The sequence below is a fragment of the Giraffa tippelskirchi genome, chromosome 7 (assembly GCF_054371585.1).
Source record: "Giraffa tippelskirchi isolate mGirTip1 chromosome 7, T2T-mGirTip1v1.2.pri, whole genome shotgun sequence".
Lineage (NCBI taxonomy): Eukaryota > Metazoa > Chordata > Mammalia > Artiodactyla > Giraffidae > Giraffa > Giraffa tippelskirchi.
In genome coordinates this window covers 58,710,940-58,735,141 of record NC_137281.1, presented here as the reverse complement: position 1 = coordinate 58,735,141, position 24,202 = coordinate 58,710,940, and the positions used below count along the sequence as shown (strand labels likewise).

Here is a 24,202-nt window from a genome sequence, read left to right as displayed (position 1 = left end):
ACTCTGGGTCTGTTGTGTGGACCCTCTTCTGACCCAAACCCTGGTTATTGCCTGATTCAAGTACCTTGTCATTAAATTAAATCCATCCAAAAAAGACTGAAATACAGTTAGGTCCATGTCTACCATGTTTAAGTTACTAGAAAATCAATTTTCAAGTTACAATTTACAAATAAGGTTATACTTCAGTTGGCAAAAATAAAAGCTACCATCCTTTGTCAGCATTAATCTTGATATATCTGTGATTTGAATGACACAAGGTCTGCAAAAGAGTATCCCTCACATAGGCCCTGTCCTGACGTCATCACCAGGCCTCACCATCCCCTAACAGTACTGTGGTCACCAAGCTGCTTCATCAGCAATGAAACTAGGTTTGACTCTGGGCTTCTTGCTAACACATCACCTTACAACAAAGTACTAGACTTTCTTTCTACCTTGTTGCCACATGGGACCATGGTCTCAGATTCATCTTCCTGCTCTTGGGACAGTTCCTACTTACTCCAATAAGTGGCTTATAGTCTGTGTCCTTACTCCCCTAATTACACAGGTAAGGAGAAACACATGTATGTGCTTTATAGTTAGAAATACCCTTAAGTATCGATATTTGGGTGGGTCAAGCTATGATTTAACCACCAAGTACCTGAAGTTGAGGCACCAAGTGTTGCCACTTATACTTTGATGAGCAGAATATATAGGAAATGGCCCAGGAAGATTTTCACTTCATAAGAATAACAGAATCTGAAAAGGAGCTAGGATACTGATTGAAGACACTCAATCTACAGATAAGCAAAGTGAAGACAGTGCAACAACCTAAGAGACTTGCCCAAGGTCAGACCCTGACAAGTGGCAAAGCCTGGACTGAAACTCAAATCTGAATTACCAGATCAACAGGCCAACTTGGTGCAGCACCGAACAGAGTACTGAGTAAAGGTCTAGATTACCTGCTTACCTGTTTGGATCCCCGTTTCTTGCTCTAACTGACGGTAGAGTTTGTTAGAATAATCTGCCATCTTCTGCTCGATGGCCAAGTGCCTGGCAGTGCTTAGGATGCCAGCACAGAACCTCGTAGAGCCAGCAGCCAGCCTGCGGGACAGATTGTTAGGAGACGCATATGTCAGTGAACACAGCAAGTTCAAGGTTCCTCATTACACCACTGCTGCAACAGCCAAAGATGGAATCAACCTCACTGTCTATCAACATAAGAATGATTTAAAATTTTGGAATTTCACCTATACAACATTAAAAAAAAAAAAAAAAAAGAACACTTTCATGGACCAATCCTAACGGAGCAACTCTAATGAAGAGTCAGGTGAGGAAAACTATTTAGGGTATGCTGTCACTTGTATGAAAAAGGGGAAAAAATAAATGAATCTCCAGATACCCGCATACACACCTACCAACACTTATTTGACTATATATGGAGAGGATTATCTGGAATGGTACCTAAGGAACTTAACTCACTTCCAGTGAGGGAAACTTGTAGTTAGAGGTTAAGGAGCAGAAGGAGACTTTTCCCTATGTACTCTTTTACACATTTTCAATTTTGAACTACGTAAATGTGTCACCTATTCAGAATTTAGAATGAAGTCCAATTTGTGGCAGGGAACAAAAGCCTGGAACAGAAAAAGGACACTAGGGGAAATAAAGCATCAACTTTAGTTTAAAATAATGTATCAATACTGGCTCATTAACTGAAACATTAATCCTTATAGAAAATGTTAATAATAGATGAACCTGGATGTGAGGTATATGGTAACTCTGCACTATCATTGTAACTGTTCTGTACATCTAAAGCTTTCTAAAATAATCAAAGAAAAGGAACAGAAATAAGACAGAATATAGCCAATTTCATTTCAGCTCACAGAAGAAGCACCTGAGTCACAGTATTTATTGCTGAATTAATACAACAAACAGAGCAAGATGGTAAGATTTACTTTAAACCAGAAATAAATACATCCTTTATGTACTTGTTACGTCCCAATCTCTGAAAACCAGAAAACAGGAATATTAGGCATCACAAAACAAAGTCTCAAAGATTTCATTTTTGTAATTTACTCATGCTACTTTGGAGAAGGCAATGGCAACCCACTCCAGTACTCTTGCCTGGAAAATCCCATGGACGGAGGAGCCTGGTAGGCTGCAGTCCATAGGGTTGCGAAGAGTTGGACACAACTGAGCGACTTCCCTTTCACTTTTCACTTTCATGCACTGGAGAAGGAAATGGCAACTCACTCCAGTGTTCTTGCCTGGAGAATCCCAGGGATGGCGGAGCCTGGTGGGCTGCCGTCTATGGGGTCGCACAGAGTCAGACACGACTGAAGTGACTTAGCAGCAGCAGCAGCAGCAGTATGCTACTTAGTGACATTTAGGTTAGCTATTGGTGGGTGAGCATTACTGAGATGACAGAGATGAAGGAAGCCCAGAGCAGCAGAGCCCCAAGCCATGGCCAGCTGGAGTCCTACCTGCCCTGCTCCAGAAGGATGACATCCTTCCACCCCATCTTGGAGAGGTGATAGGCCACGGACGTGCCCATGATTCCACCGCCACAGACGACCACCTGCGCCTGGGCGGGCAGGGCCACAGGCGGTGCCGCGGCCGCTGATGCGCTGCCTCTGGCCAAGGAGCCCTTCCGCCATCCTCGGCGGCTTCCCGGTCCTCGGACCACCGACAGCAACCGGTGCAGCATCACGTCTGTCAGCAACGGGGGCCGTGCTCCCACTCAGCCAAGCAGCAGAGCCCAAGAATTCACACTAGACAGAGGAAATCAAGGGTGTCATTCCACCGTGCTCAGGGCGCAGGACGAAGGAGAAAAGGCTGAAACACAGAACGGTAATTGTTCACTCAGCAAACGTTTCAGGACTTACTGAGTTCCAGACACGCTGCTAGGTGTAACACAGCAGTGTAGACAAACGAGGACGTCCCTGCCTTTACACAACTGACATCTGAGACAGAGACACAAGCAGCCGATATACAAACAAAGTTACAGAGCTAACAGGACGGTCACTGGGTCACACTCAAAGTACGGCAGTCAGAGAGGAGACGTCCGAAAAGACCTGGGTGACAAAGAACCAGCTACGGGAGGTCGGAAAGCAGCAGCGTGTGCGAAGGCCTGGAGAGACGGAGCCTGAGGAGTCAGCACAGAAGAGGGGACAGTGTGTGCACAGCACGTGAGAGGGGGCCACCTGAGGCCGCGCCGGAGGGGCAGAGCCCAACCACACGGGGGCTCCAGGATCACCATGAGCAGCAGGGCAGACTCCAAGTGCAAAGGAAAACACTAAAGCAGGGGGATGACACAAGCTGCTCCGTTTCTCCAGGATGAGGCTGGCTCCACAGAAGGCTCCCAGGAGGACAGGAAGAGCAGAGGTGAGCCAGGAAACTGTCGCAGTTCTCAGGAAAATGCCAGGGTGGCTCAGATGAGGATGGAGGCAGCGGAGTCAGAGAAACGACTGGATCGTTTGGGAAACAGAGATGACAGAACTTGTTTGCCAACAACTGGATGCTAAAATGGGAAAAACGGAGAAATAAGGATGAGGGCCAAGTCTATGGGTTAAACAACTGCGCGAGAAGGATCAGACACGGACGGAGGCTGTGAGGGCCTGTGTGAGAACAGTGGAAGGTTCCAGTCAGAGTCAACAGCCGGAGACCCAGCAGGCAGCACCGGGCGACACGGAGCAGCTGGTGCCCAAGCCTGAGACTGCCGTCTCTGAGGTGCCCGGAGCACGAGCAGGGACTGGACCCGCCTCCAGCGCACAGCAGCACAGAGGGGGTGGGCAGACCACCTGCCCAGCCCCACTCCCTCCCACCAATCGCCCCACCCTCACCCCACTCAGGGACCAGCCTGCTCTCCTCCGCAGGAGCCACCAAAGGAAACTGCTACTGGTTCTCACGCTCTCACGTCTCAGCCCGACTCCCAAGAAAGCTGTGGCTGAATGTCTATTGATTAACGAGTCCTAGAACCCACTTTAACACCGAGGGACCTGGCTTGGAGGCCGCAGCTTCTGTGAACCCTGGGCAGTGGCAGGAACTGACCAAGGAGACTCTGCTATTTGGTCCAGTACCACAGGCTGCATATGACCAAGGCAGGGTTTTAACAGAATTAACCCAACGGCAAAACAGAGAACTTTTCAAGCTTCAAGAAACTGAAGACAGACCTCCTGGCAGACCACAGAGTCACGGAAGCACAGGAAGAGGAAGCCTTAGGAGCAGAGGGGGCGACGAGCAGACATCAGGGCAGCACGTGGTGAGCAAACCCCTCCACCTCCACCACAACGCCGCCATCAGCCCGAACCGTCAAGGCCAAGGTATCGACGCTCGTCCGTCAGGGGACTCTCGGATCCGTGACGGAGGCAGGCACAGACCGTGTCCCAAGAGAAATCCCAGGCAGCCAGGGACCAGCCATCCTGGCCACCTTGTGTCCCACCGTGCCTCAGGTCCCTGTCAAACTCTGCCTCAAGATGGAAAGTTGTCCACACAGCTCGTCCTGCTGTAAGCCCATCGCCACAGGACTAATTTGCTCCCCAGCTCCAATCCTTCTATTTCTATCCCTTAAAACCTCACCATTTCTCCAAAGACAAACAGATGCCAAAAACACACATGAAAAGATACTCAACATCACTTATCACTAGAGAAATTAAAATCAAAACTACAGTGAGGTATCACCTCTCACCAGTCAGAAGGGCCATCATCAAAAAACCTACACCACCAAATGCTGGAGAGGGTGTGGAGAAAAAGGGAACCCTCTTATACTGCTGTTGTGAATGTAAATTGGTACACCACTATGGAGAACAATATGGAGGTACCTTAGAAAAACTAAATATAGAATTACCATAGGATCCAGCAATCCCACTATTGGGCATATATCCAGGGAAAACTATAAATCAAAGAGATACATGCACTCCAGTGCTCCTTGGAGCACTATCTACAACAGCCAAGACATGGAAGCAACCTAAATGTCCACTGACAGAGGAAAAGATAAAGATGATGTAGTACATACACTACATATACAATGTACGTGTACAATAATGCATACAGAATGGAATATTACTCAGCCATTAAAAGGAACAAAATAATGCCATTTGCAGAAACATGGATGGACCTAGAGATTATCATAGTAAGTGAAGTAAGACAAATAAGATAAAGACAGAGAAAGACACATACCATACGATATCATTTACATGCAGAATTTAATTTTAAAAATGACACAGGGCTTCCTTGGAGGCTCAGTGGTAAAGAATCTGCCCACTAATACAGGAGACAAGGGTTCAATCCCAGATCCAGGAAGATCCCTGATGCCTCAGAGCAACTAAGCCCTGGCACCACAACTACTGAGCTTGTGTGTGACAGCCCAGGAGTCGCAGCTCCTGAGCGCACACACTGCAAGCGCTGAAGCTCAAGCGCCCTAGAGCACGAGCTCTGTAACGAGAGGCCACCAAAACGGGCAGCGTGAGCACCCCGGCCAGAGCGCAGCCCCTGCTCCCGGCAGTGGGGACCCAGCACGAGCCAGATAAACACAACTAACACAAAAGCAAGTTAAAATCACACAAGGGAACTGTTTACAAAACACAGACTCACAGATCGAGAAATCAAATTTATGGTCACTAAAGGGGGAATGTCGGAGAAGGCAATGGCACCCCACTCCAGTGTTCTTGCCTGGAAAATCCCATGGATGGAGGAGCCTGGTGGGCTGCAGTTCATGGGGTCACTAGGAGTCGGACACGACTGAGAGACTTCCCTTTCACTTTTCACTTCCATGCATTGGAGAAGGAAATGGCAACCCACTCCAGTATTCTTGCCTGGAGAATCCCAGGGACAGGGGAGCCTGGTGGGCTGCCGTCTATGGGGTCGCACAGAGTCAGACATGACTGAAGCGACTCAGCAGCAGCAGCAAAGGGGGAATGTGGGGTGAAGGGATAAATTAGGAGATTGGGATTCACATACACACACTATTACATAAAGCTAATAAGGACTGAGTATATAGCACAGGAAACTTTACTTGATATTCTGTATAACCTACATGAGAAAAGAATCTCAGAAGGAATGGAGATTTATGTCAGATCCACTTTCTGTACACCTGAAACTAACACAGCATTGTAATTTAACTATACTCCAATAAAAAGAAAATTTTAAAAATTTTAATCACTTAAAAAATAAAATGACCAGGGCTTCCCTAGTGGTCTAGTGGTTAAGAATCCGCCTGCCAAAACTAATAAAATAAAAAATGAAAAAAAAAAAAAAAAAGAATCTACCTGCCAATGCAGGCAACACAGGCTGGATCCCTGGTCCAGGAAGATTTCACATGCTGCAGAGCAACTAAGCCCATGTGCCACAACTACTGAGGCCAAGCTCTAAGCCCACGAGCCATGAGTACTGAGCCCATATGTCTAGAGCCTGTACTCCTCAACAAGAGAAGCCACTGCAGTGAGAAGCTCACACACTGAAACCAAGAGAGCCTCTGCCAGCTACAACTAGAGAAAGCCCGCCCAATGCAACGAAGATCCAGTGTAGCCGAAAGTAAACAAATAAAAATTACAAAACACACACACACACACACACACACACACACAAAAACCCTGAAAAAAGGTTCTCTCAAGACCAGCTAATGCCAATATGGAGAGGCCCCTATAAAGTAATCTGAACCACTCCCACTGCTGTCAAAGAGCAAGGGATATCTTAGCTGGGTACATTTGTCCAGGTTAAAGCTTTTACCTCCAGAAACCCCACAGGTCACAAGAGAAGAACAACCGCCTATAAAGCCAGTGGAAGAGCTGAGATACCTATTCAAAAGACAGGCAGCATCAGGACCTCCCTGGTGGCCCAGTGGTTAAGAATCCACCTTGCAATGCAGGAGGCGTGGTTGGATCCCTGGTCGGGGAACTAAGATCCCACATGACATCGAAGATCTGAAGATCCCCTATGCTGCAGCTGAGACTGCACCACAGTCAAATAAATAAATGACGGAGGGCACATAGGTATACCATGGCTGAATCATGTTGATATTCAGCAGAAACCAACACAATATTGTAAAGTCAATTATTCTTCAATTAACAATAAATAAATTCAATTATATATAAAAAAAGGCAGGCAGCATCGACGGACAAGTTAAATGATGCAGTGGGTTGGATTCTTATTAGCCATTCTTGCTACTGCACTCAGCAGGATCATACATGAACATCTTGTTCAAAATGTTGTCGAGCTTTACCCGCTTCATTATCAACATAATGGTCTGCTGTCCCCTTATTAAGTCATAACAACAGTTATGTCCTTCAAGGATGTCTCCTCTTAACAACTGCGAGACGGACATTCAGGTCTGCATCCCTTCCTCTGCAGACACCCAAACCATCATATGTTATGAACTCTGGCCAGGCCCTGTGCTTTTCCAGCCAGGGTACAGCACTAATAAAGTTCACTTTAAACGAACACACAGTCTAGGGACTACAAGGAGAAGTGGGATTTTCATCTGTAACAGGACCACTCCTGCTCACCACTGGACCCAGAGAGCACTAGGAGTGATCTTAGTGGGGGCAGGGCTGGCCATCAGACAGGCAGTTTCACGAGGAGGTTTTACCTATCATGAAGCAACACTGAGAAATCTCATCAGTTGGCTTATATGATGGAACAGATCGGACAAGCCCTCTCGTTTCTTTGGCTAATGTAGTTCTTGACAACAGTCTAGCTCTTGATCACCTGCTGGCAGAACAAGCTGGAATTTGCAACATAACTAATACTTCTGGCTACACCTGAATGAACGTGATAGCATGGGTGGAAGTTCAGTTCAGTTCAGTCGCTCAGTCGTGTCCGACTCTTTGCAACCCCACGGACTGCAGCACCCCAGGCCTCCCTGTCCTACACCAACTCCCAGAGTTTACTCAAACTCATGCCCATTGAGTCAGTGATACCATCCAACCATCTCATCCTCTGTCGTCCCCTTCTCCTCCCGCCTTCAATCTTTCTCAGCATCAGGGTCTTTTCAAATGAGTCAGCTCTTTGCATCAGGTGGCCAAAGTATTGGAGTTTCAGCTTCAACATCAGTCCTTCCAGTGAATATTCAGGACTGATTTCCTATAGGATGGACTGGTTGGATCTCCTCGCAGTCCAAGGGACTCTCAAGAGTCTTCTCCAACACCACAGTTCAAAAGCATCAATTCTGCGGTGCTCAGCTTTCTTTATAGTTCAACTCTCACATTCATACATGACCACTGGAAAAACCATAGCCTTGACTAGACGGACCTTTGCTGGCAAAGTAATGTCTCTGCTTTTTAATATGCTGTCTAGGTTGGTCATAACTTTCCTTCCAAGGAGTAAGCGTCTTTTAATTTCATGGCTGCAATCACCATCTGCAGTGATTCTGGAGCCCCAAAAAATAAAGTCAGCGACTGTTTCCACTGTTTCCCCATCTATTTGCCATGAAGTGATGGGACCGGATGCCATGATCTTAGTTTTCTCAATGCTGAGCTTTAAGCCAACTTTTTCACTCTCCTCTTTCACTTTCATCAAGAGGCTCTTTAGTTCTTCTTCACTTTCTGCCATAAAGGTGGTATCATCTGCATATCTGAGGTTATTGATATTTCTCCTGGCAATCTTAATTCCAGCTTGTGCTTCCTCCAGCTCAGCATTTCTCATGATGTACTCTGCATATAAGTTAAATAAGCAAGGTGACAATTTACAGCCTTGATGTACTTCTTTTCCTATTTGGAACCAGTCTGTTTTTCCATGTCCAGTTCTAACTGTTGCTTCCTGACCTGCATACAGGTTTCTTTTTTTTTCTTTTTAATAAGTTTATTTATTTTGAGTGAGTGAGTGAAGTCGCTCAGTCGTGTCCGACTCTTTGCGACCCCATGGACTGTAGCCTACCAGGCTCCTCCGTCCATGGGATTCTCCAGGCAAGAATACTGGAGTGGGTTGCCATTTCCTTCTCCAGGGGATCTTCCCGACCCAGGGATCGAACCCGGTCTCCTGCATTGGAGGCAGACGCTTTAACCTCTGAGCCACCAGGGAAGTCCTTATTTATTTTAGTTGGGGGCTAATTACTTTACAATATTGTAGTGGTTTTTGCCTTACATTGACATGAATCAGCCATGGGTTTACATGTGTTCCCCATCTTGAATCCCCCTCCCAACTCCCTCCCCCTCCCATCCCTCTGGGTCATCCCATTGCCCCAGCCCTGAGCATTTGTCTCATGCATCGAACCTGGAATGGTGTTGTTTCACACATGATAATATACAGGTTTCAACGCTATTCTCTCAGAATGTCCCACCCTCACCTTCTCCCTCAGAGTCCATAAGACTGTTCTATGCATCTGTGTCTCTTATTCTGCCTTGCATATAGGAAAAATATGGAATGCTTCACGAATTTGCATGTCATCCTTGCACAGGGGCCATGTTAATCTTCTCTGTATCATTCCAATTTTAGTATATGTGCTGCCGAAGCGAGCACTGCATACAGGTTTCTCAAGAGGCAGGTCAGGTGGTCTGGTATTCCCATCTCTTTCAGAATTTTCCAGTTTCTTGTCATCCATACAAAGGCTTTGGCGTAATCAATAAAACAGAAGTAGATGTTTTTCTGGAACTCTTGCTTTTTTGATGATCCAGAGGATGTTGGCAATTTCATCTCCGGTTCCTCTGCCTTTTCTAAAACCAGCTTGAACATCTGGAAGTTCACGGTTCACATACTGTTGAAGCCTGGCTTGGAGAATTTTGAGCATTACTTTGCTAGCGTGTGAGATGAATGCAATTGTGCGGTAGTTTGAACATTCTTTGGCATTGCCTTTCTTTGGGACTGGCATGAAAACTGACCTTTTCCAGTCCTGTGGCCACTGCTGAGTTTTCCAGATTTGCTGGCACATTGAGTGCAGCACTTTCACAGCATCATCTTTTAGGATTTGAAATAGCTCAACTGGAATTCCATCACCTCCACTAGCTTTGTTCACAGTAATGCTTTCTAAGGCCCACTTGACTTCACATTCCAGGATGTCTGGCTCTAGGTGAGTGATCACACCATCATGATTATCTGGGTCATGAAGATCTTTTTTGTACAGTTCTTCTATGTATTCTTGCCACCTCTTCTTAGTATCTTCTGCTTCTGTTAGGTCCATACCATTTCTGTCCTTTATTGAGCCCATCTTTGCATGAAATGTTCCCTTGGTATCTCTAATTTTCTTGAAGAGATCTCTAGTCTTTCCCATTCTATTGTTTTCCTCTATTTCTTTGCATTGTGTGCACCAGGACCCAGGAGAAAGGAGCAGTGACCTCACAAGAGACTGACCCAGACTTGCCTGTGAGTGTCCAGGAATCTCCAGCAGAGGCATGGGCTGTGTTGGCCTGCTGCAGGGTTGGGGGCACTGAGTGTAACAGTACATGCATGGAGATCTTTTGAAGATTATCTTTATTATTTCCACCATAGTTTGGCCCAGGTAAATAGCAGGGAGGGAACACAGTTCCATCCATCAACAGAAAACTGGATTAAAGATTTATTGAACATGGCCCTGCCCATCAGAACAAGACCCAGTTTCCCCCTCAGTCAGTCTCTCCCATCAGGAAGCTTCCTCGTGAAGCCTCTTATCCTTCTCCATCAGAGTGCAGACAGACTGAAAACCACAATCACAGAAAACTAACCAATCTAATCACATGGGTGGAAGTTAACATTAAGGAAATATATATCCAGGCCAACTGGCCTCACAGTTTTAGTGGTGGCAATATTGCCTCCACTGTCTGGTCAACAGTTAAGGAAGAGCTCCCCCAGTTAACCTAGTTCCTTCCCTTCCTAGGCCCTTTAGAGGCTACTATTGTTCTCTTTTTGGCCCTTGTTTGTTACCTTCTGGACAAGTTTGTGTCTTCTAAGCTCCACCAGTTTCAAGTAAAACTCATGATGGCACAAGAACTCAACCCCTTCCAGCAGAGGGTGGCCCAGGTCTCTACAGGTCCTTGGAGCAGTCAGAGAGGGACTTCTAACCTCTAGGGTAGGCTAGGGGCTGCAGCCCCTGTCCAGCAGGAAGAAATTTCAGAAGAGACCTTTGGCCTCTTACCACTTAAGAGTAAGGGGTGTAGAATCCCTCAGGGGGAATGAGACAGGCTGGAACCTGGGACCCTTTGCCACAGTTCTTACACCTGAACAAATGTCTCCTTAAGCAACAAAATACAAAGAAAAGTATAAAGGACTAAAAATAACTACATGAACGTGCAGCTGGGGTAAATTATGGACAAGATATGAAAAAGACCCAACGAAGTCAACCGCCACTTCGGAAGAGTGGAGAGCAAAGCAGGTGTGGGGAGCAAAAGCAGGGCACTGCCCATGACCCTGCTCACACCACCACCAAAGGGTGGGGAGACCACCGAAGCCCCCTCAATCCCAGCGCCAGGACCCGGTCCTACCCTCACCCCATATAAGGACCCAGGCCACCGACCCCCTTGGGGAGTGAGCAAGGGAAACTGTTAGCTGTCTTCGTGCCCTTTTGCTGCAGTAGGGGCCCCAGTAAAATGTGGCCTGAATTTCTTAAAGAGGCCAAGAACCCTGGCTGGTAACACCTTCACTGATGCTCTCTCCATCCTCTGTCTCAATGGAGATGCAGCTCTTCTGAGGGCATCGTTAGTCACGTGGCCAGCCCTGTCCCACGGGCCCCACGGGCCTCACCATCAAGAGGTATGGTTGGTGTCCTCCTGTTTCTGAACTATTACCACTTGGTCATCCTTGAAAAAGACCCTGTTCCTCTGTGGCGTAAGGAGCAGGTACCCCTACCTAGCTCCAGGCTACTTCCTGTTAAGCACAGGCACATCTCTGCCTACATCTGGTTTCTGAACCCGCAACCCTGCTCCTCGTCTAACCTCTGACCTCACGTCCTCTCTTCCTTCATCACAGCAGATAGCCTGTCTCATCTTGTTCCCTGAGACCCCTCCTGTAAACCTCTTTGCATCTGCAACCATCTCTGCCTTCTTTCACAGGGTCAAAGGTAATCCCTCACAGAGGCCTGGATCCCACTTCCTGCCTCCTTCCTCTGAATAGAGCTCCAGCAACTGTTCTCCTCTTCCACATAACTTTACATTTCCCTCCTTCTCCTCAGCATTTAAATGTGCTCGAGTACCCCTCACCCTGCTGAGGAGAGAGATTAAAGCAAAAAAGCAAAGCTCCATAACACTCTTCAATTAGCTATGTTTAATTTCTAAAATTCTAAATTATAAAACGATGGTCACTGCAAAAACTCAAAAACAGAAGAAAATTAAGATTTCCCTCCACTCAAAGTTCACAATACCAGTGTTAATGATATCTTCCCAGAATGTTATTTTTGCAGCAATGAGCTGTCCTAATGTCTACTTGTTTGCCACCACCTGTGTCTTACGTCTTTCTTTCGTGGCCTTGGTGATGGCATGGTTGGTCAATGAACTTTTTAAGCAAAATTTCTTATCATGTACACAATAAGTAAAGTACGTAGGCATTGCTCATACTTTGTTTCTCACTTTGCCCCCCACCCTACTCGCTCCTGAACCAAACTGGTCGCGCTTCTTCCCCACTAGACCCCTGCACCGCTCTCACCAGGAACACAAAAGCTACTGCTTCGCAGGGCACTGTCTGCGCGCCACCTCACCCGCCCACTGAAGGCTCCCTCCTGCTCACACGCTTCCCTTGTTTGCTGGGGCAGCCTCCTCCCTGATCACATCCCGCCAGCCTCTCCTCTGCCCTTCCCTCTGTGCGGACGTCCCTCAGGGCTACTGGAGCCAGATGCTCTCCCTATCCACCCCTGTCTACACTGACTCCCTTTCCTACCATGACTGATGGCCTGAGCTCAGACCTGCAGGTCCAGCCCAAGAAGGGCCACCTCCACTTGGACTCCCACCGGTCAGACTAAGCACATCTCAAAGATAAAGCCTTCTTTCTCAATCTCCAACTCCGCTCCACTTCCTCTGTCCCCCGGGGACCCCACTCAGGAGAATCCTGGGTGTCATGCCGCAGGCCTCCCCTTCTCTCACCTCCTCTCTCCAGGCAATCATCCAGGCCTAACCGACAACCCTACAGCCTCCACTTCCCTCCAATGGATCCACTTCTCTCCGTCTTCACTGTCCTGAGCAGAGGCCACCAACCTCTCTCTCTGTTCACTGCAGAAGGTTCCCCACGGGGCTCCCCACCTCTGACCTGCGCCACCGTTCTCCCCACAGCCCCCCCCCGGCTTCACACAGGGGCCTGAACGCACCTCTAAAACAAAGACCCTATTTCGCGACCCTGCTTAAACCCTGCAATGACTATCTGGTGCCCTCAAAGTCACACTCCTTAAGAGGAAGCGCAAGACCCTTCTGTGTCTGCTCACTTATCTCTGGTCTCATTTCTCTTCTCTCATCTCTCACACTCTCATCAAACCTAAACTGCTGTAATTCTTCACACATGCCAGCATGAACTTTCTCCTCCATCTCCAGGATCTGTGCAAGCTGCACCTTCTAACTGGTGGTTCCTGCCACCCCTCCCCCCAAATAAAGGTAATCCCCTCAGCTCTCAGCCTGTGTGACATCTTATTTGTCCCCACCCTCCCCCAACAGTTGGTTAGGTGACTCCTCTATGTTCCCCTAAACACCCTGCATATCCCCCAGCTCAGAGCCAGCCACACTCTGTAATAGTCTGTTTGCTGGTCAGGGAAGGAAAACAGGAACTCAACTGAGAATAAAGACTTTAGAAGCAGACAGAGCTGGGTTTCATAATCTCCCCCACCTCTCATCAACTGTATGACATTGAGCAAGTTATTCAATTTCTGTGCTTCGGGCTGCTCATCTGTAACACGGGCTAGGAGTTCTACTTCACAGGGCTGTTGCAAGACCAAAGCAGATAGGGCAGGAAAAACAGGGCAAATGGCACCTCAGAAGCACTCGGAGCCTTTAGTCCCCTGTGATAATGGAAGTCTCTGAGAGCAGGGACCAGGTATAACTCAATCAACGTTTTTCTCAGCATTCACCGTAGGCACCTTAGAAATACTACTTGAATGAGGTAGAATGAATGAGAACAAAGAACAAAGAAGATGGGGAAAAAAATTAAGCGATGACTCAGATCTCAAGCCTAGGGCCCCAGATGTGAGGGGATAGCCAAATAACATGAAATAACTTTTTTTCAAAACGGTAATATTCTTATAGGTAATTATTACGTACAGACACCACTTTATGTATACTGCTAATTTAATCCTCACACATACATGAAAGAGATGCTACAATTTCTATTGTACACCTGAGGAAACGGCAGCAGAGAGCTGAAGTGACTGATCCAAGATCCTACGATACTGGTGAGCGGCAGAGCCTGAATTAAAAGCCTCTCAGTTTAGCACTAGAGTCTGCCACTGAATCATTATTCCATGCTACCTTTAAATTAAGATGAGTTAAAAATGGGTAGCTGTAAAGGAGGCAAGAACCACAAGTTAGCCAAGGTGGCATTAGAAACATAGTAACATTTCAGTTTCAAAAAGAAAGAAATAATACTCAAAGACCCGATAAGAACCAAGAAAAGGACTTTTGACCTTGCGCGCTCATCGTGATCTTCAAGAGTCAGTGAAGTGGTGAGAACAAATAAAAGGATTTACAGTGGATGCAAAGAATGAAAGTAAGGAAGGCAACAGAGTCTATTCCAGTAGGTGGGCAGCAAAAGCAAAATAAAGCCTGAAAGCAAAGGAGATAAAATCAGTAGAGAAGAAATGGAAAATGTCAAAGATGTAAACACATCTGGCTGAAAATCAACCATGTGTGTAATTTCTGCTAAACAACCTCAAAACTGTCTCTGGTTGTGCTCAGATCTGCTTCCACAGATAAGAACAAGAAGACAGCTCCAGCTCCTGTGAGTTGTTCCTCTGCATGGTCACAGCATCCTGTACAAACTGGCTGCTGGTCACAAGGGACCCTGGCTGAGAAGTGTCCATTAATGGTGGGCTAAATGGATCAGCACACCATTTCCCACACCTCCCTCGGCATAAAGCCCACCTCCGACAACTATTTTAAAACACGCAGACACACACTCAGAGGCTCCCTCTCTGGAGATTCTGTTCCTGCTGGTCTAGGGTGCTGCATCTTTCAACAAGTGCACCAGGTGAAGTTTGAGAACCTGATCCAAACCCCTAGCCCTAGAAAAGCGCCCCTTGAGCCCGGCTCTCTCCTCGCCCCGCATCACACCAGGCTCACAACGCACGGGGAAAACGGACTTGAAGATGCCTCACTCAAACCTCAGTGACATGAACATCAGTTCCAAAGGGTCAAACATTAGAAGAGAGCTTCCTTGCCCCGCCTGGACTTTCCCAGGTAACCTCGCTGCCGACTCTGCAGCAGTTGACCAGCTGGTCAAGCACAAGCGGACCGCATGTCTCCACGCGGGAAAACGACTCCACCTGCAGAGGCGACCCCGGTGGACGAGCCTGACGCGCGGCGGGGGGCGGTGTACGGCCGAGAGGCGCCGGGACAGAGATCACCCGGACGCGCTGGGCTTCGGGGCGCCGCGGGCGCCCGCAGGGCCTGTGCCCCAGCCTCGGCACAGCTCTCCAAGGCGTCACAGCCGCAAAGAGGCTGGGGGAGCGCAGGGACGCGGCTCCTCAGGGCCGGCCGGAGCCGACGGGAGACGAGCGCCGGCCGGAGACCCCGGAGCCAGACCGCGGCAGAAAGCGGGGGGCGCGGGGTCCCGGGCCGCCGAGGCCCGCGCGGGGGGCAGGCTGGAGCGGCGTCCTCACCAGAGCCTCCCTTTACCTCACGGGCGCCCACGGGCTCCGCGCGCAGCGGCGCCTCGGCTGAGGCGGGGCAGCAGGCACTGCAGGACCCGGGGGTCCTGGGGGCCGGAAGGGGGGGGTGGGAGGTGGGGCGGAGGGAGCGAGGTTCCGCGGACGCTGGAGACGCGACCTTCCGCGCTTTACGGTCCCGGGCAAGGGTACGCCGGCGCGTGAGTTCACTCGCGCACGCGCGCCGCGACGCCGTGGCAGAGCTCCGCCCCTGACACGTGGGCTTGTTTGGGTCTCGCGAGGCTCCGCCCCTGGAGGCGGCCACCCGCCTCCGCATCCTCCAAGATGTAGGCGACGTGGAGGCCTGGCTTTTCGGGGCCGCTTTAGGACTCTGACCTCGGGCCGTTGATTTCTGCAGTTGCTACCGAGACGGCGACAGCCCCGCTGGAGTGTGTGTGTGTGTTGGGGGGGGGGGCGTTTCTCGCTTCCGTCGGGGCGAGTCCCCAAGTGGGATCCTCTGTGGTCCGCCACCCAAAGACACTCTAGTCCAGGGAGTAAAGGCTTTTGGATTGACAGCTTTCGTTTTTTGGAAGTCGCCCGAGTCTTCTTTCTTGGGGAATCGCTAGCAGAGCAGATCGAAATCCGGTCTGCTGGACCGGTCCGACCTTGGAGGCAGGATAAGATCTCAGCTCTGGGCTGGATCTTTCTCTTTGTACCTTCCCTGCTAGTCTGGACCAGAGGAGGAATCATTCACTCCGTCCTTTGAGAAGCTCATCACCCACTCCCTCACCTCACTTCCTATCACATCGCCCTGTTTTCTTTCCTTTATAGAACGTGTCACTATGGTAGATCAGTGTTGTCTTTCCAAACTAGCTGCAAAATCTACCCTCGCACACGGTACCTAAATTTCATGCACGACCGTGTTCTCGGCACTTAGAACTGTGTTTGGCACAAAGTCCAGTAAAAATGTCTGAATGGACAGCGATCTAAGGGCACAGCCTCGGCTGCGTTGGAGGCCACACTCGCCAGGTCCCATTCTTTGGATTCAAACCCATCTCACCACACAAGCCAATTTTGTTTAATGGATGGCTTCTTGTGGCCAGGCGTCATGCTGGGTAATGGAGTAAACGTTTCTTATAAAGCCACTGTCCTGTTTTCAAAGCATAGAAGAGAATCTGCGAATCGAGATAAGGAAGACACAAACATCTACAGAGTCACTCTCCACGCAGTGGGACATGGCTAGGGGAGAAGCCCTGCTCCTCCCTCTGAGACTACTGTTGCTGTCATTAGACTTGACATCCAGCCTTCAGTGACTCCTCCGTAAGAACCTGGCACTATGCGTGTCCACCAGGTACCTGAGCCCATGTCTGCGTGGAAACCAGGGCTCTGCATGCATTCCAGTTCACACTTGGCGGGGAGGGAGAGAAGCAGCCAATGCCTTCACCACACCAACCTCCATCCATAAACCATGCTGCAGTTTTGCAGTAAAACACCTGCCATTTCATAGAGTCCCTGTAAGACAGAGTCATATTACACGTGGCTCTTGTGCCAGGCATTGTGCCAGTGCCCTAACTGCCTTACCTTGTTGAAACTTCATGACAACTGTGTGAGTTGCAGGGGTCCCCACCCTCTGGGATCTAAAGCCTGATGATCTGAGGTGGAGCTGATGTAATAATAGAAATAAAAGTGCACAATCAACGTGATGCGCTTTAATCATCCAGAAACCATCCCTCCTACCCCAGTTGGTGGAAAAACTGTCTTCCATGAAACCGGCCCCTGGTGCCCAAAAGGTTGGGGATGGCTGAATTCCTGCACCTCTGAGGAAAGTGAGGCCTATAAAAGCATATTCTCATGTTGCAGATAATGAAAACCAGGCCTCACATCTAATATTTACATGAAGTAGTAAATATTCAAGTCAGTGCTAAGAAAGAGACAGTGGTGATACATTAGGTACCACAGGTACATTAGGTGGTTCATTAGGACCACCTGGGGAATCTAAACCCATATCGTCTGAATGAACTGGAATCAACAAGGCTGAAAGACACATCAGGTCAGTTCCTGGAAGTTGCAGGAACTTCCCTTGTATCTAGAAATAGCAAAAAAAAAAAAAAAGAAAGAAAGAAAGAAAGAAATAGCAGTTGTGTAAAGCTTTGTGGATGATGTAGGGCTTGAGCTGGTTCTTAAAGAAGCTCTGTTCATATAAACCAGCAGTAGGTGGCGCTGTGGCCTATGAAATGGGGTTTCCTGGGTTTAGACAGCCCCTCGTATGGCGGGCACTAGGTGGAGATAAGATAGAAACCCCTCAGACTGGAGAAGGCAATGGCACCCCACTCCAGTACTCTTGCCTGGAAAATCCCATGGACGGAGGAGCCTTGTGGGCTGCAGTCCATGGGGTCGCTAAGAGTCAGACACGACTGAGCAACTTCACTTTCACTTTTTCCCTTTCATGCACTGGAGAAGGAAACGGCAACCCACTCCAGTGTTCTTGCCTGGAGAATCCCAGGGATGGCGAAGCCTGGTGGGCTGCCGTCTTTGGGGTCGCACAGAGTCGGACATGACTGAAGCGACTTAGCAGCAGCAGCAGCAGCCTCAGACTAATGGAATCTCCCCGGAGAGGTGATAACGCAGCATGGTCCCTGGAGCATAAGAGCGACTGAGGAGTGGCTTCTCGGGTGCTGCCTCCCAAAGAGGTGGGACCACCTCTCTGCTCTTCTTACCAAGAGAGGCTCTGTAGAGGCAGGGACCCTCAGACAGGTGGATCCCAGGCATCATCTGACTTGAGCCCCTCAGAGTCAGAGCTGAGAGAGTGGTTGTGCTGGTTGGTTAAGAGCACAACTTCGGGCTGACCTGGCCTGGGTCTGGATGCCAGCACTCCTTGGCGTATGACCCTGTGAGGTGTTACCTCTCCTGGGCCTCTGTGGTAGTTACCAACCAAGACTATATATAAAGAGAAAGAACCCACAGGATGTGTAGATACGTAGAGGGAGAGATTGATGTTGAAGTGACTCACAGGCCAGAGGTGCCTGCAGGTCTGAAATGTGCAGGACAGGCGGGCAGGCTGGAGACCCAGGGACCAGCTGATGTTGGGGTCTCCAGCTCCCAGGCACTGTGGAGACCCAAGTCCTTCTTCCTCCACAGGAACTCTCTCTTTTTTCTTAAGAGCTTCAACTGAATGGATGAGGCCCACCCACGTACAGAGGGTAATCTGCTGTACTCAAAGGCTACTGATAAAAGTGTTATTCATATCCAGACAATACCTTTACAACAATATCTAGACTGGTGCTTGATCAGGTATCTGGTTACCATCTTCTAGCCAGGCTGACACATAAAATGAATCATCACAGCCTTCAATTACTTGCTTGTAAAGCGGGCAATGACACTCTTCTCTTTGCTCCTGCAGACTCAAACAGTGTGTATGGACTCCTTGGCCCAAAATTTGAAAAATTTTGCGGCACAGATACTATTATTCTTGCAAAGTGAACCGCCCCGCCTGGCACCAGAGGCTCCAGGCTGTGGGAAGTGGGGGTGATGGGCCAAACTGAATGACCACAGAGGCTGGTCAAAGAGCAGAGATCTGTGCCAGGCCTGTTAGCCTGATGCCTGTCGGGGGCACTGGTGGGAGTCCCTAGGGGCCCTGGGGCTGATGCTTTGAGCTCCTTAGGACTTCTGTATGAACTCCGTGGGCGTGGTAGAGACTCACTCGCTCTGGGTGCCCTGGGAGTCCAGTGAGCTTGTCCGCGCCCAGTGAGCTTTTCTGCACTCAGTGAGCTGCATGGGTATGGATGACCCGTGAGCAGCTCTCCCCTGGCCTCTGGTGATCTTGGCTAACTTGGCTTCTGTGCTTTCCAGCTTTTCCCCTGCATGGCGCTGGGTGTTCACACCTACCATCAATCACTTTTCGGAACTCTTCCCTTCCCCTCAAAGTGTAATGGAACCATTTCACAGTTGTGTTCATGGTGTTTAACTGAGCAAAACCTGTTTTGCCTCCACTGGGAAGCCCCACCCTGAGGAGCTCCTGTCAGAGGTAGAGGGGACTCTTTCCTTAGCTGTTCTTTGTTCTCTTCTCAGGAAGAGTTGAGTGACTACACCCAGCCTTTTGAGGAACACCCAACCCCCACAGAAGGCTCTCCCATCCCACCCTCCGCCTGCTCACCGATGCCCAGCAGGTCCTCCAGTTGGCTCTTCATCCTCTGAAACCCAGGACATCTGCCCGCCAGTCCGTTTCTACTTAGCGATCTGTTCGTCTGTTAGGAGACTCCTGTTTTCTTTCCTCGAAGATGCAACTAGAGCTGAGTGAAACACACTGAATAAAAGAAAGGAGAGTTGAATACTCTCTAGGAATTAACTGATAAGAGAGGCCCAACCATTTCAACATCTTGATTGTACAACTGAGAGACGGTACTGATGGAGGCTCTTTGAAGTTCAAACCAACACTGGGATCCACCTACAAACTGCTATTACAGTTTTCCTTTTTCTCCACAGCAGAGTGAAAGCTACAGAAAATTCTCCACTGTGAGCCATGAGCAGTCCCCTTCCCAGCTATCTCTTCATTGCTTAGGAGGAACACCCAGAGGGGCCCCTCATGCCAGGCTTCTTCTGGATGCAGGATCCTTTAGTGCTTTTGGGATTTCCTACTTTCCCTGACAAGAACAGCGACTGGGGCAGTGTTGGGTAACCTAGCTGCTATAAGTATGTTTTGAAAAATAGATGCCAAAAACTTGCACGTTAATGTTCCTAGCAATATTATGAAGAATAGTTTAGTCAATAGGTGGAAACAACCCAGATGCCCATCAGCAGATGAAATACAGGATATCCATACAATGGAATATTATCCAACAATAAAAAAGGAACCAAGTGTGCGTTCAAGCTGCAACATGGATGAACTTCGAAGACATTAAGCTAAGTGAAAAAAGCCAGACATAAAGGTTACATATTATATGATTCCATTTGTGGCAAATGACCAGAACAGGCAGATCTACAAAGACAGAAAGTAGATTTACGGCTGCAAGAGACTGGGATGGGACATTGGGGAGAAAGAGGGGTGACTGCTGCTGGATATGGGATTTATTTTGGGGGTGAGGAAAATATTCTCAAAATCAGTTGTGGTGATGATTACCCAACTCTGTGAATGTACTTAACACCACTGACTTTTATACCTTGCACGCATGCATGCTCAGTCACTTCAGTCATGTCCAACTCTTTGTGACCCCATGAACTGTAACCTGCCAGGCTCCTCTGTCCATGTAATTTTCCATGCAAGAATACTGGAGTGGGTTGCCATGTCATCCTCCAGGGGATCTTCCTGACCAGGGATCGAATCTGCAATCTCCTGTACTGGCAGGTGGATTCTTTACCCAAGAATCCACCTGGGAAGCCCAACTTCATACCTTAAAAGAGTGAGCTGAAGGGTATGTGAGTTAAATCTCAATGAAGCTGTTTTAAAAAACACTAGGGGCCAGTCTCTGCCACGGAGAAGCAGGTGGATTGTGTTCTGCAGGCACCAGGTGTGGTCTTCTGTGGGGCAGGTGCCTCTGCAGAGCCTACAAACCCCGGCTCTCTGTGAGAGCTGCAAGACTCTCTTACAGGATAACTTTTGGTTCCCTGATTTTTGTTTGACATGAATCTAGTGCTCTGCCCCTCAGTCCACCTTCTCTGGAGCAGGAATATTTCCAAAGTGCTCAAAGGCAATGATTTTGATTTGTTCATTTGTTGTTTGTCCTGTAACTCCCTGCAGAGGGCCGGTGCTCAGGAAGATCTTTAGGGAGAAAGGCAATCGGGAGGCCCGGAGAGCCTGTGCCCTGCTGACTCCATGTACCAGTGCCCCTCCCCACCCACGTTCCTCAAGAGCACACCAGTGGGGCCAGGCCCCACGACACTGGCCTTCCCTGCCCACAGCCATGGACTTTTTTAGAGCTTAGCTGCTCCCTGGAACATTCGGGCTGAATTTCTGAGGGGTCAGAAGGAGGGACCAGTGGCATAGCCACAGTCAGTAAGGAGCCCTGACAGCAGGCACTGGTCGAGTGCGGGAGGTCTGCACAGTAATTAGTGAGAGGCATTGAGGACTGGGGATCTGAGGACTTGCCTTGAAGCAGTTTTGGCTTATAGAGTATGGGGGTGCAAAGTCGTCCCAAATGGCCCTCCCACCCCACAGGACTGCTTCTCAAGTGAGACCATGGTTTGGTGGAACTGGGAGTGGGGGTCTGAATCTCTGAAGTGGCCTGCTCAGTCCCGGATACAGCTGCTGCCCAAGAAGTGGGGAGCTGCCTGCTGAGCCACAGTGGGAGCGTCAGGAGGCCCCAATACCACTCAGATTCCCAGAGGAGACACCTCGCCTTCAGGAGTCTAGGAGGCGTGAGTAAGGGCCAGCTTCTCCACGGGAAGGCCATTTCAGGAAGCTACTCCCATCCATTAGGCAGCCTGACCACCCATGGTGCTTACCCAGAAACCAGATAGTGCAGGGAAAGGCAGACCTGGGTTCTAATCCCAGCTCCAACTCCGCCTCTGGCTGGCTGCGTGATCCTGGGTGAGAGAGTTATTCTGCTCTGAGACCCAGTTTCTTCATCTATAAAATAGGGCATACATTTTAAAGTCATTCCTGTTGCTTTGTACAAACAACATTCATATATTTTTAAATTTGAAATTTTTAAACTTTTATTTTTGTTTAGTTTAAAATTCATGTAATTAAAATTAATATAAGATTTATTTAAATCTTTTCTTATATTCAAGTATATATTTACCTTTTAGAACACTTTTTCTTCTTCCACGTAGGATTCCTTTCATGCAAGTCTCATAGTGATAAATTCTCTCAGCTTTTGTTTATCTGAGAACATCTTTATTTTAAAGGTTATTTTCATTAAGTAAAAAAAAATTCTATGTTGGAAGTTTTTAAGACCCCAGGACTTGAAATGAGTCTTTTCACTGTCTTCCGATTTCCATCGTTTAGGAGAAGTCAGTCATCAGTCTTAGTGTAACACAATACAAAGATCAGAAAATTTTTTTTTTCATGTTCAAGGCATCTTTATTGGTTGCTTCAAATTATTACAAAGTAAGAACTGCTGTTGGGCCCCTGGTCTCAGTAGTAGAGAGACAGCCTTAAAAACCTAGAGACCCAATTCTGCAAAAAGCTTCTCTCAGAAAGTGTGTGTTGGGTAACTTTTTTTTTTTCTGGTCCAGGATTACACACTGCGCTTAGTTATTTAGTCTCTCCTTAGTCTCCTTTAATTTGGAACAGTGCCTTAGTCTTTATCTTTCATGACTGAGTGAATGCTGGGAGCCAGCTCACCAGATCCCACCCATGACAGAGTCATGAGAAAGAGGACTGATTTGAGCACGGCTCCTCAGGCCTCGGGGATTCTCGAGAGGCTGCCTCAGCGCTCACCTTAAAAATTAGATCTCTCTTTCTGACGCTTGCTATAATAGACCTCTTCTTGTCTTCTGTGACTTGGACAAAAGGCTTTTCCTGATTCTCTTCTGAAATAGATCAGTCTGAAACCTCAATCAACAAGGCCCCTGAACGGTAGCACCCTAAATAAAATTATCTGGGATATAGAATATGCTGATCTAAATTCCTTTTGCTAACATACTGGTTTGTTTAATAAGTGTACCTGTGCCTTTGGAGCCAATGTGCATAACTGTTCCTTAATAATAAAACAGCATTGAGAGCCTCCACACAGAAAACCCCTATGGGCACAAAACCCTTCACAGGAAAAAAGGCTTGTTGGGAAATATAGGAAATGTTGCTTTGTGAAACTGTTGCTTAGTCTATATTTACTCGCTATGTTTTTACTCTTAACCTATTTAACCTATATAATAAAAGCATAATAGTTGAAGATTTATATAAATAGAAGTTTAGCTGTAATACAAATAGTGAGACAATTGTTGATTTAACTGAAGATTCTTACTTAGAGCTGACCTTCAGCTTGCTGTTCTATGATTTTATGGGACCACATTCTTTTTTTTTTTTTTCAACAGCACCAACAATCAACTGGATATAATGGACATCTATAGATTGATTCATACCAACATCAGAAGACACATTTTTTTCAAGTTCACCTAGAGAGATACATTCTGGGCCATAAATTAAAACTAATTTTAAAGAGTCCGATTCTTTGCCACCGCGTGGACTGTAGCCAACCAGACTCCCCCATCCATGGGGGTTCTCTAGGCAAGAATACGGAGTGGGTTGCCATGACCTTCTCCAGGGACCACATTCTTTTAAGCTCAAGGCGTAAAGTAAATTACCGAAAACAGGTTTTGCCTTGAAACTTTCTATTGATGGGTTCTTTCCTGCTGTGCCTGATACAAGTGTTCTGACTGATCAACCCTTATCAATAGGAGAGTCACAAGATGTTGGCAGGCCCCCAGGCCAGAAGATGATGTAAACAAAATGAACTAAGATATGCAAACGATGTCGGTAAAGGTCAACACTGTTGACCCATTAAGCTGATTTGATATGACTCTATACATTTGTTTCTATGTACCACTAAAGATATAAAAGCTGTCTTAAAAAACAATAAAGGCAGAAGACACTTGGAAGCACCGAGACTC

General features: G+C 48.0%; 1 protein-coding gene and 1 non-coding gene across 10 annotated transcripts in view; both read right to left on the bottom strand.

Moving 5' to 3' along the window:
- Positions 1 to 15,854, bottom strand: part of PDPR (pyruvate dehydrogenase phosphatase regulatory subunit) — a 44,747-nt gene extending 28,893 nt beyond the window's left edge. For 2 of the 9 annotated variants that reach the window (XM_081508724.1, XM_081508729.1), the window contains exons 1-3: positions 15,671 to 15,854; positions 2,460 to 2,747; positions 947 to 1,080 (exon numbers count right to left, since the gene is read on the bottom strand). In XM_081508724.1, coding sequence (XP_081364850.1) covers positions 947 to 1,080; positions 2,460 to 2,683 — 358 coding nt within the window. In that variant the 5' untranslated portion in view covers positions 2,684 to 2,747; positions 15,671 to 15,854. Of the gene's footprint in view, positions 1 to 946; positions 1,081 to 2,459; positions 2,812 to 15,334 lie in introns of all 9 variants that reach the window. The other 7 variants (XM_081508721.1, XM_081508727.1, XM_081508720.1 and 4 more) reach the window with 5 other exon arrangements.
- On the bottom strand, positions 9,323 to 9,429 carry LOC145515887 (U6 spliceosomal RNA). Its single transcript, XR_014061097.1, has one exon. It is a non-coding gene; the product is annotated as a U6 spliceosomal RNA (small nuclear RNA).
- Positions 15,855 to 24,202: the final 8,348 nt, after the last annotated feature.